The sequence below is a fragment of the Jaculus jaculus genome, chromosome 10 (assembly GCF_020740685.1).
Source record: "Jaculus jaculus isolate mJacJac1 chromosome 10, mJacJac1.mat.Y.cur, whole genome shotgun sequence".
NCBI lineage: Eukaryota > Metazoa > Chordata > Mammalia > Rodentia > Dipodidae > Jaculus > Jaculus jaculus.
This window is the reverse complement of record NC_059111.1, coordinates 58,845,214-58,861,643: the sequence shown is the minus strand read 5'-3', so window position 1 is coordinate 58,861,643 and position 16,430 is coordinate 58,845,214. Positions and strand designations below refer to the sequence as shown.

General features: G+C 41.1%; 1 protein-coding gene across 3 annotated transcripts in view; it reads right to left on the bottom strand.

Moving 5' to 3' along the window:
* Positions 1-5,865: 5,865 nt before the first annotated feature.
* Positions 5,866-16,430, bottom strand: part of Steap1 (STEAP family member 1) — a 34,071-nt gene continuing 23,506 nt past the window's right edge. For all 3 annotated transcript variants that reach the window (XM_045160503.1, XM_004671083.2, XM_045160504.1), the window contains 3 exons: positions 13,820-14,329; positions 10,135-10,299; positions 5,866-6,214 (listed from right to left, as the gene is read on the bottom strand). In XM_045160503.1, coding sequence (XP_045016438.1) covers positions 5,957-6,214; positions 10,135-10,299; positions 13,820-14,329 — 933 coding nt within the window. In that variant the 3' untranslated portion in view covers positions 5,866-5,956. The remainder of the gene's footprint in view (positions 6,215-10,134; positions 10,300-13,819; positions 14,330-16,430) is intronic.

The window sequence follows — 16,430 nt, the reverse complement described above, 5'->3', positions numbered from 1 at the left end:
TGACTATAGTTAGTAATGCATCATGTACTTGAAATCTGCTGAAAGCACAGATCTCATGTTCTCACCTCAGAAAAATGGATTACATTTGGAGGCTTTCTGGAGTTTAGTGTTTTCTTGGACTTTATATGTTTTCATGTCTTTCCTACTCATGGTTGTTATTTTTTTCCTCTTGTGTAAACTCTTGGGTGTGATTGTTCATCTCTTCAGTTTGAGTTGTTCTATGTAATATTCTCTGAAGGATTGGCTTAGTGCTTATATAATCATTATATTTTTATCATGGAAATTTTTTCTTTTGCTTTCAATTATGAGAGATAATTTTTCTGGGTATCATATTTTGCGTTGGAATCCCATGGTCTTTTAGAATTTGAAATACTCCATTCCAATCCCTTCTGTTCATTAGAATTTCTATTGAAAAATCAGATGTAATTCTGTTGGGTTTACCTTTGTATGTAGCAAGCTGTTTTTTTCTTGTTGCTTTTGGAACCATTTGTTTTCAGTGTTGAGAGTTTTAATTATAATGTGACATAGGAAATTTTTTTTTTGGTCCTGTCTATTTGGCATTCTGATCGCCTCTTCTATTTGATGGGCCTCTCTTTTATGAGGTTAGGATAATTTTCTTTTATAATTTTGTTGAAGATGTTCTCTATGCCTTTGGCTTGTATTTCTTCCTTTTCTTGTATTCCAATGATCAGAATATTTGGACTTTTTAAGGTACTTCACATTTTCCTCATATTCATATTCTGTTCATGTTTTTTTTAAATTTATCATTGATTTTGGACTGTGAGGAAATATCTTCTTACTGCCCAAATTGTATGCCTCTTATAGTTATAACTGAATAGCTCAAAACTAAAAAAATACAAAACAAAACAAAACCTGCAAACCTTAACAACTGAGATATTAACAGCATGTAATAAACACATGCACACACATTTTTGTTTTGGTTAAAAAATGTGTTCTTAGCCTTGTTTAATCCTAGCGCTCTAGAGGCCAAGGTAAGAGGATCACTTTGAGTTCAAGGCAGGCATGAGATGACATAGTGAATTCTAGCTTGGGCTCTAAGAGTGAGATCCTACCTCAAAAGAAAAAAAAAATCCTCCTTATCTAGGATTCTGTATCTTTCTTAATGGTATTGTTAAGTTAGGCAAGCCTAAAGATTCCTGTATGTCCCACCCAAGATACTCTCTTCTCACTCAGTGCTCATACTCTATTGGCAATGAACTCATGGAAATTCTATGCGTTTTTTTTTTTTTTTTTCCATTTTTTGAAGTAGGGTTTCACTACAGCTCAGGCTGACCTGGAATTCACTATCTAGTCTCACAGGGTGGCCTTGAACTCACACTGATTCATTTACCACTGCCTCCTGAGTGCTGGGATTAAAAGGCATGTGTCACCATGCCCGGCTGAAATTCTATGCTTTTATCATACTCTATGAGCTTCCCCCTCTGTCTGTCTCCTCTTCAGGCAAGCTTAACAGACTGGCTTTTTTTTTTTTTTTTTTTTTACTATGTGTGAGAGAGAGCAAGAGAGTAAGAAAGGGAGAAAAAGAAAGAGAATTGGCACGCTAAGGCCTCCAGCCACTGTAATCGAACACTAGTTGCTTGTGCCACCTTGTGCACATGTACGACCTTATATGCTGTGTCATCTTGTGTGTCTGGCTTATGTGGAACCTGGAGAGTTGAACATGGTCTACAGGCTTTGTAGGCAAGTACCTTAACTGCTAGGCCATCTCTCCAGCCTGTCTCCTCTTTAACGAACTTCATTGGGGAACTATCTAGGTCCTAAGATATTGTAATCATAACTTTTAACTATTTCTGAAGTTTTTTAACTTGCATATATACTTTGCTTATTCCTATTGTGATGTCTGATCCTCATTATTAAGTTGATTGACTTTAAAATCTCCTATGAAGCATACTTCTATTTCTGGGTGTGTCTGTCAGGGTGGTTCCAGAGAGGGTTAACTGAGGAGCCAAGGCCTACACTGAATGTGCACAGCAGTACCCATGGGTTGGGATCCTGGACTGAATCAAAAGGGAAAAGGGAAGCTGGGCATGGTGGCACATGCCTTTAATCCTAGCACTCAGGAGGTAGAGGTAGGAAAGTTGTTGTGAGTTCTAGGTCAGCCTGGGACTACAGAGGGAGTTCCTAATCATTGTGGGCTAGAGTGAAACCCTACCAATCAATCAATAAATCAATAAATAAAGGAAAAGGAGAAAATAGCTGACTGTACCATTCACCTCTCTGCTTCCTGATCCACCCTTACATTCATAAGCCTCTGCTGCCACAGCTGCTTCTCCTGCCAAGCCTAACCCACTATGATGAACTGCACCCTTACACTGTGAGCCTAACAAATCTTTCTTCTCTCAAATTGCTTCTTGTCAGGAATGTTGTCACAGTAATGTGAAAAGTAACTAGATGCTGGTGGAGTCAAAGGAAATCCAAGCTTATTGATTTTTTTTTTTTTTTGGTCTGTTAAAATAACCAACAATTTTTTAAAAGCCTGCCCAGGGCTCTGTGCCAGTCCCATAGCTGACAAGGGCTTCCTTGACTGCTCCCTTTGCAAGGTATTCCCCTTGTCCCTGCTCCAGCCCAGACCCCAATTAAAAACCAACCAATCAACCAACCAACAAACAAACAACAACAACAACGACAAAAACAAGATGGCCCAGGACATCAGGCAGCAATGGAGGAATGGAGATACCAGGCATCCTAACCCCAAGGCCTTATCCCAATCCTTCTGAAGAAGGCCTTCCCCCATTCTCCCTGCATTGGGCCTCAGACATGCTCTGTCATATCCTAAGTCTGGGGGCTCTCTCATTCCCAGTCCAGAGCCCCATGGCAAGAGGGGTGTAGCTCTCAGCATATATTATAGTCTAGACCCACTCTTTCCCCTCCTAGGGGACAGATGACTATTTGACACAAACACTCCTCCCTCCATTTCAGGGCAGTGATGGAGGGAGACCTTGGCACCACCTGGGTAGACAGGGCTACTGGTCAGTGTGAGGTACCGATGCCCATGCTGGCCTGGGACTACTGGCCAACCCCAAGATCCTCATGAAATGAGGTCTGAGGGGAACTGAAACCAACTTTCTGTCCTCACCACCCTTGCATGGGCAGGGTCCACCCACTCTCACTCTGACCTCCCTCTCACTCTCACTCTGCTCACCCACCCAACATTTAAGGAATAGAAGTGGAAGAACCACTGAGGATTTGGGAAGCAACACGAGCTCAGAGGCCTTGGTATTGCTGCAGCAGGGACCCCCCAAGTTCTCAGGGCTACCAGCCCCAGAGGCTGCCGGAAGCAGGGGCTGGGGGCTGCTTCTTAGCAGCAGCAGAGCTCCACCATGAGGTATTCCACTCTGTGTTAGAGGCCCTAACCAGTTTGGGGGACCTGGGGAGCCAGCAGATCTGGTGAATGCCACTCTGGTGGGTGCATTTGGGGAGTGGGGCAGGAAGGCCAGGCGGGGGCAGGGAGTGGAGCGGGATAGCCCTGGGCAGCAGCTGCAGCAGGAATGTCCAGAGCCATGCTGGAGAAGCCCAGCCTCATGTTCTCAGCATCAAAGGCCTACATCTCACCAGCCTGCAACTCTAGCAAACTCTGGATACCTCAGAGCACCCTATTTGCAGGGTTTCCAACTCTTCAACCCATTATTGATTTTTTTTTTTTTTTGTAGGGTTTGGCTCTAACTCAGGCTGACCTGGAATTTACTAGTATTCTTAGGGTGTCCTCGAACTCTCGGCAATTCCCAAGTGCTGGGACTAAAGCCCCTGCTACTGATTCTCTTTTTTAAAAATATATTTTATTTGAGAGAGAAAGAGAGAGGAGAGAGAGAGAGGGAGAGAATGGACATGCCAGGAACTCCAGCCACTGCAAACAAACTCCTGATGTGAGCGACATCTTCTGCATCTGTCTTACATGGGTCCTGGGGAATCAAACTTGGGTCTTTTGGCTTTGCAAGCAAGCACCTTAAGCATTAAGTCATCTCTCCAGCCCTACCTCAAGCATTTAAGGGGCAGGCTGGAGATGATTCAGTGGTTTAGTGCACTTCCTGCAAAAGCCTGAAGGCCTGAGAGGGCCTGAGACTTCTCAAGGTTCAGATCTTCAGGAAACTGTGCTAAGGAAACACTTTGTAATGTGGTACTAGGGGCTCAGGAAAGTCCTTGAACTCCAAACCGTAGGTTTGTTTCTAAGTTTAGTCAAAGAATTGAATAAAAAAGACTAAGAAGGATAATTATTAAATTGTTATATTTATTGACAGAAGTACAGAGTCAAGGAAAGACACCCACATGGCTAGAAATCCCACAAGGAGAGTCTGTAAAATCTATGGAAAGAAAAGAGATAATAGAAAGTTTAAGGAGCTCTGTCATGTGGGGAGCTGATGGAGGATAAAGAACTCATATGGAGCTGGGTGTGATGGCACACACCTTTAATCCCAGCACTCAGGAGGCAGAGGTAGGAGGATCGCCATGAGTTCAAGGCCACCCTGAGACTACAGAGTTAGTTCCAGGTCAACCTGGACCAGAGTGAGACCCTACCTTGAACCCCCCCCCCCAAAAAAAAAAGAAGAACTCAAATGCTCAAATGGAGAGTCAGGGATAGGGGCCCTCCTCTCTGCTTGACCCAGGCCCAGCTGAGGAAAACACCTACAGCTGGAAGTTCCCAAGTGGTCAGAGAGCCTGCCTGCCCCTTGAAAGGTATTTATGACCTTGTAGTGGTCTGCCTTCCAGCTCAGGTGAACCAGAGGGACAGCTTGTTGGTTAGGGCTAGGGGCTGTCTCAGGAAGAGGCTAGCCCTGACACCAAATTCCAAGGGCTGAACTTGACCAACCACAATATTTAAATCTTACAAAAGATCTCCCTTACAGTAGGGGTCTTGGTTGTTTGTGGAAAAACAGGTCTAGGGAACTAGGCAAGAGATAAGAAATCAGATCACCTTTGCTTTCTAGCAAGTGCAGACTTTCCTGCCCTTTTTTACTTTCAGGGGCCATCACCCTCACTGTATTCCCTTTCAACCTCATTTTGAATCTTACCGTGCTTTTTACAGGTATGAACTATAATAGTTTGTTGCTATGATATGTTTGTCAAGTGGTAGTGTTAGCCCATGCCTTTATTCCCAGTAGAATGGAGGCTCCCAGTAGTAGGGAGGCTGAGGTAGGAAGACTGCTATGAGTTTGAGACCAGCCTGGGGCTACAGAGTGAGTTGTAGGTCAGCAGGGGCTAGAGTGAGACATTGCCTTAGAAAAACAAAACAAAGCAAGTATTGTCTACATGTACTGAATTATCATTCTATACCCATAAATACATACAATTAAAATAACACAGCAAGGAGCAGGAGAGATGGCTTAGTGGTTAAGACACTTGCCAGCAAAGCCAAAGAATCCAGGTTTAATTCCCCAGGACCCATGTAAGCCAGATGTACAAGGTGGCACGTGCACCTGGAGTTTGTTTGCAGAGGCTAGAGGCCCTAGTGTACCCATTCTCTCTCTCTGCCTTTCAAATAAACAAAACAATAACAACAAAAAAAATTTTTAAGTCTTCTTCCTTCTTCTTCCCCTTTCTAGGCACTGGAAAGGCTGGGGTGTGGGGATGACTTCTAAAATAATGCAGCAAAATACTTAGAGAATAAAAATTCAATAATCATAAATGTAGATTAAGAAATATACTTTTTCATGGTTTATGTTAACTGGGTAATGGACAGTAATGATTAGTAGATAAGGCCTTTTAAAACATAATGCTATGAATCTAACAAATTTGATGTGACTGTTTTCATCTTGGTTAGTCTTATCAGAGAATCTTGCTAAATATTAGCACTATTTTTTTGTTTAAAAAATATACAAATTTTAAGCTTTTCACCCATACACAAACATATTAAGAGCCTACAAGTGGTCATTTTATTAACAAATTTGAAATGGTTGTGATAAAACATATCAATATGAAAGAAATGTTTATAAACAAAATTCTACAATTGAGTAGATGCCTTAGTTCTGTTGATTTTGGTGCGATCTTCCCAACCACGTCTAATCTTCAGTATCTTCTTTCTCAAGCAGGGCAGGAACAGAATGGCTTTACTCATCAGAACCACAATTGGAAGGAAAATTGCTATCATAAAAGTCGGAGGTGTATACCATATAAATTGTTTGCTATCTATCCATTTATTCCAGGCAAAAATCAAGGCATGTGCTGTGCCCAGCAGAAGGGAAACAATTCCTAGCTTGCTCTGCAAAAGAAAAACAGCATTACCTTAGGGAAGATTGGCTCTGTAGGAGTTAATTCCATCCTACTTTCTCAGGGTCTGTTAGGTTCACTTGGAAATCCTTTCATTCATTTATGGTTATTGTCCTAATACATTTCACAATAATGTTCATTTACATCTTTCTTTTTTAAAATCACACACACACACACACACACACACACACACACACACGCATATATACATATATAGGTTTTTTGAAGTAGGGTCTCACTCTAGCCCAGGCTGAACTGGGATTCACTGTGTAGTCTCAGGATGGCCTCAAAATCATGGCAATCCTTCTTATCTTTGCCTCCCAAGTGCTGGGATTAAAATTATGTGCCACCATGCCCAGCAGCTGGAATTTGGACCACGCATTAAGCCTGCTTTCTAGCTCCATGCCACAGTACTTTTGAGTCATTTTCTTGTCTCCAAAGGTAAGTTCAGGAAATTCTCTGTTATTTTCTAGTGTCATACCTGTCTTATGTTCTTCAACTGTTGTTCTGTTTATCTCTGTTAGGAATTTTGTTTTTTGTAATGCTAAGAATAGACCCTAGGACCTTGTGCATGCTAGGCAATCACTCTTCCACTGACCTACATCTCCAGTTCCCTATACCATTTACCTTATAATACTTTGTGGCTTGCATTTGCCTTGATGGCCTGGTGGCACACAGAGGTAGGAGGTTTGCTGTGAGTTTAAGGCCAGCCTGGGACTACATACTGAGTTCCAGGTCATCCTGGGCTAAAGTGAGACTCTACCTTGAAAACAATACAAAACAACAAACAAAGCAAAATTTGGGGCTGGATAGATGGCTCAGTGGATAAAGGCACTTGCTAGCAAAGCCTGACAGCCCGAGTTCAATTCCCTGGTACCCACCTAAATCCAGGTGCACAAAGTGCTGCATGCATCTGGAGTTCATTTGATGTGACAAGAGGCCCTAGTGGACCATTCTTTCTCTCTCCCTTTCTCTCTCTCTCATTCATGTTCTCTTGCTCTCTCTCCTTGCAAATAAATAAATAAATAAATAAATAAATAAATAAATAAATATTTTTTTAAAAGAAACAGCTAAAATCAGTAACTATGTCTTATTTATCATGGATCCCTGAAGAACCAACACTATGATGTAGACTTATCCTGTGTTTAATAAATACCGGCAGGCTGACTGAAACATTTTGTAAAAATCACTGATCTTTATAAACTGTGAAGGCAACTTGTGTAATTAAATCTGATTTTGGCAAAAGAATACTAAAGTGAATGGACTTGAACTGCTTTTAGAAGGTCAGACATTCTGATAAAATGGAAAAATATTGGTAATTATTTTCAACCTTGAATAAAGCAAAGACCTGAAGATGTGAAGGAAATTTCAACTCATGTTGGAATGGTTTGGCACACCACAGACTTGCTTATCAATATATTTTCACCAGTGTAATTTCATGGCATCTGACAATAGCTCTTCTAGATGACTTTGGCATCTATTCACTTTGCTGGAAGCAGACACAGGTCTGCCAGAATGAGTATTACTCACAATTATTGAGTTGTACTCTTAAGACTCAATGAATACAATTAAATAGCTAAGTCTATATTTTTCAGATATGAATTATAGAGGTAAACTATAGTAGTTTCTAAGTTAGTAATTGGAAAATGCCCAGGACTGGTTAAAGATTAATTATACCAAGTGTGTATCATATACTTGCGATGCTCTATGTGTTGCACATATAGTGTGGGACAGACTCTGTTGTGAAAATGCGGTGCCTGAATCCTTGATTGAAGCTAAAAGGTAGTGCTCAGCATATGTGGAGCACATAGAGCAATGTAAGAAGAAAGCTCTTTCACGAGGAACAGAGAACTGTGATGGCTACCAGCCTGCACACGCAAAATTAGAAAATGCTTTGCTTGGAGAATGTGGTTCCATCTCAAAACCAAGATGGAATAATTCAGAGAGAAAGACTTTCCACTCTAATGAGATACCCAGTAATTTGTTGGAATACATGTGAACAGTGTAGTAAGAAATGCCTCACTCTGGAAATTTCTGAAGCTGTTCACCCACAGAAGTTAAGACTGTAATTAAAAAAATGTTGGAAGTATTTATTACTGAATTCAACTTAGTCCTTTGGCTCATGTCAGACTTCCTGAATTCTGATACATTGTTCTTTTTAAGTGTCATCTTCTACTACAAGTTAAACTTTAGTAAGTATGTGACAAGATTTTGAATTCTAGAAATATGTTAAAGTCTAAGTAACTAAACTATCTAAAATGTAACTTGGAAAAAGGTAGCTTTAAAAATTAAGAAACTAGGCTGGAGAAATGGTGCAGTGGTTAAAGCATTTGTCCGCAAAGCCTAAGGATCCTGGTTTGATTCCCCAGGACCCACATAAGCCAGATGCACAAGGGGGCACATGTGTCTGGAGTTTGTTTGAAGTGGCTGGAGGCTCTGGTTCACCCAGTCTCTCTCTCTGTGCCTCTTCCTGTCTCTCAAAATAAATACATAATAAAAATATTTTTAAAAATTAAGAAACTAGCCGGGGGGGCTGGAGAGAGGGCTTAGCCATTCAGGTGCTTGCCTTCAAAGCTAAAGGCCCTTAGTTAGATTCCCCAGTATCCATGTAAGCCAGATACATAAGGGGGTACATGCATTTGGAGTTCATTTGCAGTGGCTGGAAGCCCTGGCTTACCCATTTTTTTTTTTCTCTCTCTCTCTCTGCCTGTTTCCCTCTCTCAAATAAGTAAAAATAAAATATTTTTTTAAAAAAGAAACTAGCTGGGCATGGTGGTCCATGCCTTTAATCCTAGCACTTGGGAGGCAGAGGAAGGAGGGATCGCCAGGAATTAGAGACCACCCTGAGACTACATAGTAAATTCTAGGTCATTCTGGGCTAGAGAGAGACACTACCTCAAAAAACAAAAACAAACAAACAAAATAATAATAATAAGAAGAAACCAAAGCTGAGTATGAGGCTCAATCCTGGAATCTCACCACTTGAAGGCTGAGGCACGAGAACTGCTTCAAATTCAAGGCCAACCTGGCTACATAGTAAGATTTATGTCAGCATGGATAACAAGTGTGAGACCTGGTTTCAAAGAAAAAAAAAATAGCTTATCTGCAACTCTTCAATAGATAAAGACCTCACACATTAAGGAAAAGTGTTTTTTTTTCTTTCCCTAAATAGTACATACTACAACTTAAGGCATGACTAAAGTAAAGAGCTAGGTAAAACAGGGTATTTATTTTTAAGGAACTAACAAACCATAGACATTTCTAAAATGTTGCATTTGCATTTATTAGATGTAAGCAGCAAATTGTCTAACAAATTTCGAATGTAAAAAATAATATTTTTGCTTTAGTAATACTATTTACTTATTAGAGGCAGGGTCTCACTCTAGCCCAGGATGACCTGGAACTCACTCTTTAGCCCTAGGCTGGCTTCAAACTCACAATGGTCCTCCTATCTTTGCCTCCTGAGCACTGGGATTAAAGGTGTGCCCCAATGTTTTCAATAATACCTTTTATTTATGCATACCAAATATATCCTATATTTAAACAACTGGGAAAACAATAAGGAAGCCCCTTGTTAACTGAAACAACTATGAGATTTTTACTATTGAAAAATACTTCTTGGGCTGGAGAGATGGCTTAGTGTTTCGGTGCTTGCCTATGAAGCCTAAGGATTTGGGTTTGATTCTCCAGTGGCCACATAAGCCAGATGCACATGGTAGCTCATGTATCTAGAGTATGCTTCTAGTGGCTACAGGCTGTGGCGTGCCCATTCTTTCACTGTCTCACTCCCATAAATAATTTTTTTAAAGAAAATACTTCTTATATTTTATGGATAAAGAAAATGTAAAATGGATAAAGAAAATGATAATGAAAACTTATAAGAAGACTATAGCTATTTTATATATCAGTTACCTGGATATAGTGAAATTCTCTCCATGTCAAAGAGTCACTCACAGATGGAATAGATGTCACAGCCAAGAAAGCCAGCATGGCAAGTCCCACAATTCCCAGGGACACATAAATCTCCATTCTCCAAACATCATGTTCAATCCAGGCATCTTCTTTATTTTGTTGGACCTAGATAAAACAAGAAAGAATGCAAACCACACTTGTTAATTATTAATTATGTATAACTATTTAATGGCTTGCTTAGATAGAACTGGAAAGTGCATGCAATTTGTGGTAAGTAAGCAGAAGATATGAACAATCAGCATTACAAGATAATATGGATAATATGGATAATAGGATACTGAAATGTGGCTTACCATCAACAAAATATATTTATGTTGTTAAAAGTGTACTTTAAACCAATATTATGAAAATGTCAATCTTACCAAAAGCAATCTACACACTTAATGTAATCTTCATTAAAATTCCAATGGTATTTTTCATGGAAATAGAAAAATCTACTCTAAAATTCATTTGGAAGCACAAAATACTTGAATATCCAAAGCAATTCTGAGCAACAAAAATAAGGCTGGCAGTATCACCATACTTGATTTTAAGCTATATTATAAATCCATAGTAACAAAAACAGCATGGTACTGGCACGAAGATAGACATGTAGATCAATGGAACAGAATAAAGGACCCAGATGTAAATTCAGGCTGTAACAGCCATTTGATTTTTGACAAAAATGCCAAAAAGCATGCACTGGAGAAAAGATAGCCTCTTTAACAAATGGCACTGGGAAAACTGGGTATCTATATATAGAAAGATGAAAATAGATCCTTATCTCTCTTCATGCACAAGAATCAAGTCCAAATGGATCAAAGACCTTAATATCAGACCTGAAACTCTGAAACTGCTAGAGAAAAAGGTAGGGGAAACCCTTCAACATATTGGCATAGGCAATGACTTTCTGAATATAACCCCAGTTGCTCAGGACATAAAACTACTAATCAGCCATTGGGACCTCATGAAATTGCAAAGCTTTTGTACAGCAAAGAACACTGTGAATAAAGCAAAGAGACAACCTACAGAATAGGAGAAAATCTTTTTCAGCTACACATCTGAAAGAGTATTAATATCCAGAATATACAAGGAACTCAAGACACTAAACAATAAGAAACCAAACAACCCAATTAAAAAAATGGGCTATGGAACTAAATAGACACTTCTCAAAAGAAGAAATACAGATGGCATATAAACATCTAGAACATGTTCTACATCCTTAGCCATGGGGAAGTGCAAATTAAAACTACTTTGATATTCTATCTTGCTCCTGTCAGAATGGCTATCATCAAGAAAACAAATGACAGTAAATGTTGGTGAGGATGCGGAAAAAGAGGAACACTTCTATACTATTGGTGGGAATGTATTCTGGTATAAGCCTTGTTGAAGTCAGTGTGGAGGTCCCTGACACAGCTAAAAATAGATTTATCATATGATCCAGCTATACTACTCCTAGGAATATATCTCAAGGACTCTTCTTACTACTTTAGAGATACTTGCACAACATGCTCATTGCCGCTCTCTTCACAGTAGCTGGGAAATGGAACCAGCCTAGATGTCCCTCAACTGATGAATGGATAATGAAGATGTGGTGCATGTATACAGTGGAATGCTATTCAGTGGTAAAGAAAAATAGAAAATTTGCAGGGAAATGGATGGATCTAGAAAGGATTATACTAAGTGAAGTTATCCAGGACCAGAAAGCCAAATGTCACATGTTTTATCTCACATGTGGATCCTAGTTACAAATGTTCAGACTTGTATGTAAGTTGGAGTAAAAATTGGTAGCAGAGGCCAGTAAGATAGAAAAGTGCTATACGGGAGGGAGGAGGCAGGTGGACTTAAGGGGATGGTACTGAATATATATAAGTAGGTGGACAGATTACTGTGGGTTTAATGGCCTAAGTGAGATCAGGGGAAGAGACTGAATAAAAGGAGTGTGTGTGTGTTGGGGAGTGTCAATTAAAATTCAGGGTATTGTGAATAAGCCACATAATAACCTGCATTTTTGGATAATGGCACACCCAGAAGATATAGACTATTACTAGAAAAATTTCATTGCCAGGGATGGGATAACATCCAGTGAGTTGTTGGCTGGGGAGGTCCCTGATGCCCCCCAAAACATTACAGGCTATTCCAAGGCTGTTGGTTTCCCACCAGGAATAGATGATAAGACCCTACTGCTGAAGACTCCACATGCCTGGGCTACAAGGTCATGGAGAAATCAAACTGGGGTTGAGCTGAAAACCTTTTCCAGGTAGACCAGCTGGCAGGAAGCTGAAAAAAGCTGCACTGCATGCAGCCCTCTGGGAGACAGAAGACATCACTGGTGAAAACAGTAGGCATTGCAAGCCTCAAGTTTGCCCATCCAGGCCAAATGACCAAACAGGTACAATAGTGCATGTCTCTCATGTGGGAAATCAACTGCTCTCTAACTGGACTAGAGACCTGCTCTATGGGAGGGAATATATGTGTGGTACTGAAAACCTAATCAAAAGCTCATGGTGGGGGAGGTCATGAGCATTAGGAGTGTAATGCCTACTCTTGTCTGGCTAAATGCATATATTATGCTCACCAAACTGCCCTGTAAGCATTTTACTTAATGTTCATACCCATATATTAATGCTACTCTCACTTTTGGTTAGAGAAGCTTCTCTTTTCAGATGGCGGCAACCACTGGGATGACCCAAAAGGTACCATAGTGCTGATAAGACGTGATGGAGGATGGTTCAGCACTAAAACATCTCTATTACACCTTCCAAGGCTCAGAGTCCATTGTGGAAGAGGTGGCGGAAAGAATGTAAGAGCCAAAGAAAGGGTAGGACTACTTACAATGCAATCTACCAGACAGGAATTGGCCTTGATGTCCCTGACCTCACAATGCCTACCACTGTCTTTACAAGACCCTCATATGAGGAAAAGATGATGATATAAAAATAAAAGAGAGTCTAATGGGGCTGGAGAGATGGCTTAGTGGTCAAGCACTTGCCTATGAAGCCTAAGGACCCTGGTTTGAGGCTCAATTCCTCAGGACCCACATTAGCCAGATGCACAAGGGGGCATGCGTATCTGGAGTTCGTTTGCAGGGGCTGGAGGCCCTGGTGCGCCCATTCTCTCTTTCTGCCTCTTTCTTTCTCTGTTGCTCTCAAATAAATAAATAAAAATCATCAAAAAAATTTTAAAGAAAAAGACTAATGGAGAGAGGGAGGGAATATGATGGGGAGTGGATTTGTGAAGGGGAAAGTGGGAGAAAGGAAGGAATTATAATGGTCTATTTTCTGTAAGTATGGAAACTGTCAATAAAAAAGGAAAAAAACTGCCGGGTGTGGTGGTGCACGCCTTTAATCCCAGCACTCTGGAGGCAGAGGTGGGAGGATCGCCGTGAGTTCAAGGCCACCCTGAGACTACAGAGTTAATTCCAGGTCAGCCTGGACCAGAGTGAGACCCTACCTTGAAAAACAAAACAAAAAAAAAAAGGGAAAAAAATTACTTTAAAAATATTCATGATTTTATAGAATTTTAAAAATGCATTTTACTTTCTGATAGTTTCAATAAGGTTTTGGGGTATTGCTCTTATGAGAAAGGATTCCTTTGGTCACTTAGACTTTTTATTTCTGTGATATTGTTAGTATCATCGTCTTACCTGCTGGTAGGCCCAGTTGAGCAACTTGTACCTGTAGGACTGCCTCATTGGGTAAGATAGACTATAGAGAGCATGCAGGACAGCGAAAAAGAAACTGAGAAGCCCCAGCTGTTTTCTTGCCAACATCCACCTATCTAGCCAAGATGGAAATTTTTTATACTTAGTTCCATTACGAAGCTGTACAACTGCTGCTATCACTCCTGGCAAATACACCAAGGCCAAGAGGGAAATGGAAACCATTGGCAAGACTTTGTTGACGACCAGGATTGGAATTCTATAAAAATGTTGATGGGAAGTTACAGAAGGGTAAATGACTTCCCTCAGAAGAGTGTATAGAAAAGTGAGAAATGCTGGAACAGCAGCCATCTTAAGTGGCAGGCGCCAATATGGGAAGAGTTCCTGTGTGTGCTGAAGCTCTAAGGGGCAATCAAATTCATCAACACAGGCTGTTTGCTGCAAATGCAAAAGCACGGGTCTTTTCAGCATGCTGGACTCTCCCTTGTCCTCAGTCTGCAAAAGAAAGAAATGAAAAAGTCTCAAAACTGGAAAGAACACTGGGACCTCTCTTACTCTATTTACTTCCTGGTATTTGCTTCTCAGGTAATCAGGGCATTTGGAAACTTGCTTTTGTATACAGTTTAATGGAAGATAATATATCCCATCGAGAACTGACCAAAGATGGACTTAACTACAGTGAGGTTCTCCATTAATGAGTTAATTAGAGACAGGATCTCATGTAGCCTGGGCTTGCCTTGAGTTCTCTATGGAGCGGAGGTCCTGAACTTCCTGCCTTCACCTCAGGGCTGGGATTTGTGCTGCCATCCCTGCTTACATTTAAAAAAAATTTTTTTTAAATTCATTTTTATTTATTTATTTGAGAGTGACAGAAAGAGAAAGAGACAGATACACACACACACACACACACACACACACACACACACACACATATATATATATATATATATATATATATAGAGAGAGAGAGAGAGAGAGAGAGAGAGAGAGAATGGGCATGCCAGGGTTTCCAGCCACTGCAAATGAACTCCAGATGCATGCGCCCCCTTGTGCATCTGGCCAACGTGGGTCCTGGGGAACCAAGCCTTGAACCGGGGTCCTTAGGCTTCAAATGGCAAGCGCTTAACCGCTAAGCCATCTCTCCAGCCCCGCTGCTTACAGTTTTTTAAATTGTTAAAAAAAACACTTTTATTTGTTTATTTATTTGAAAGAGAGAAAGAGAAAGAGGCAGCATAAGTGAGAGAGAGAATGGGCACACCAGGGCCTCTAGGCACTGCAAACGACCTCTAGACATATGCAACCCCTTGTGCATCTGGTTTATGTGGGTCCTGGGGAATCAAACTGATTTGCAGGCAAATTCCTTAACAACTAAGCCATAAAAGTATTTTTATTTGTTTATTATTTATTTGAGAAATAAGAATGGGCACACCTGGGCCTCTAGCCACTGAGAACAAACTCCAAATCCATGTGCAACTTTGTGCATCTGGCTTTACATGAGTACTGAAGAATCGAACTTGGGTCCTTAGGCTTTACAGGAACACGCCTTAATGCTGAGCCATCTCTCTAGCCCCACCCTTTTTCTTTTCTTTTCCTGTTTGAGGTAGGCTCTCACTGTGGTCTAGGCTGACCTGGAATTCACTATGTATTCTCTGGGTGGCCTTGAATTTATGGTGATCCTTCTATTTCTGCTTCCCTAGTGCTGGGATTAAAGATGTTCATCACCACGCCTGGCTTTTGTTTTCAAGGTAGGGTCTCTCTTTAGCTCAGGCTGACCTGGAATTCACTATGTAGTCTTAGGGTGGCCTTGAACTCACAGTGATCCTCGTACCTCTGCCTCTCAAGGGCTGGGATTAAAGGCATGTGCCACCACGCCCGGCTTGTTTTTGACTTTTAAAGGTAGGGTCTCACTCTCTCCCAGGCTGATCTGAAATTCTGAAATTCCCTATGCAGTCTCAGGGTGGCTTTGAACTCTCAGTGATTCACCTACCTCTGCCTCACAAGTGCTGGGTTTAAAGGTGTGTGCCACCATGCCCAGTTTACTGCTTTTTGAGACAGGTCTCTCATTGGCCTGAAGCTTGCCAATTATGGCAGAAGGGCTGGCCATCAAGCCCCAGAGAGTCTCCTGTGTCCACTTCCCCCTTCCTGCACTGTGTTTCAAAGTACAACTACCACACCTGACATTTTTTTTCATGGGCTTAGAGATCAAATTTTGGGGGTCTGGGCATGGTGGCACATGTTTTTAGTCCCAGTACTTGGGAGGCAGAGGTGGGTGGATCGCCAGGAATTTGAGGCCAACTACATAGTGGTGTCACTCTAACCTAGGCTGACCTAGAATTCACTATGTAGTCTTTGGTTGGATTTGAATGCACAGTGATCCTCCTACTTCTGCTTCCTCAGTGCTGAGATTAAAGGCTGGTGACACCACACCTGGAATATTTTTATTTATTTATTTGCATAGAGAGAAAGGGAAGGAGGGAGGGAGGAAGAGAGAGAGAGAGAGAGAGAGAGAGAGGCAGAAAAATGGGCATGGCGGGGCCTCCAGCCACAGCAAACTTCAGGTGCATGCTCCACTTTGTGCATCCAGCTCCACATGGGC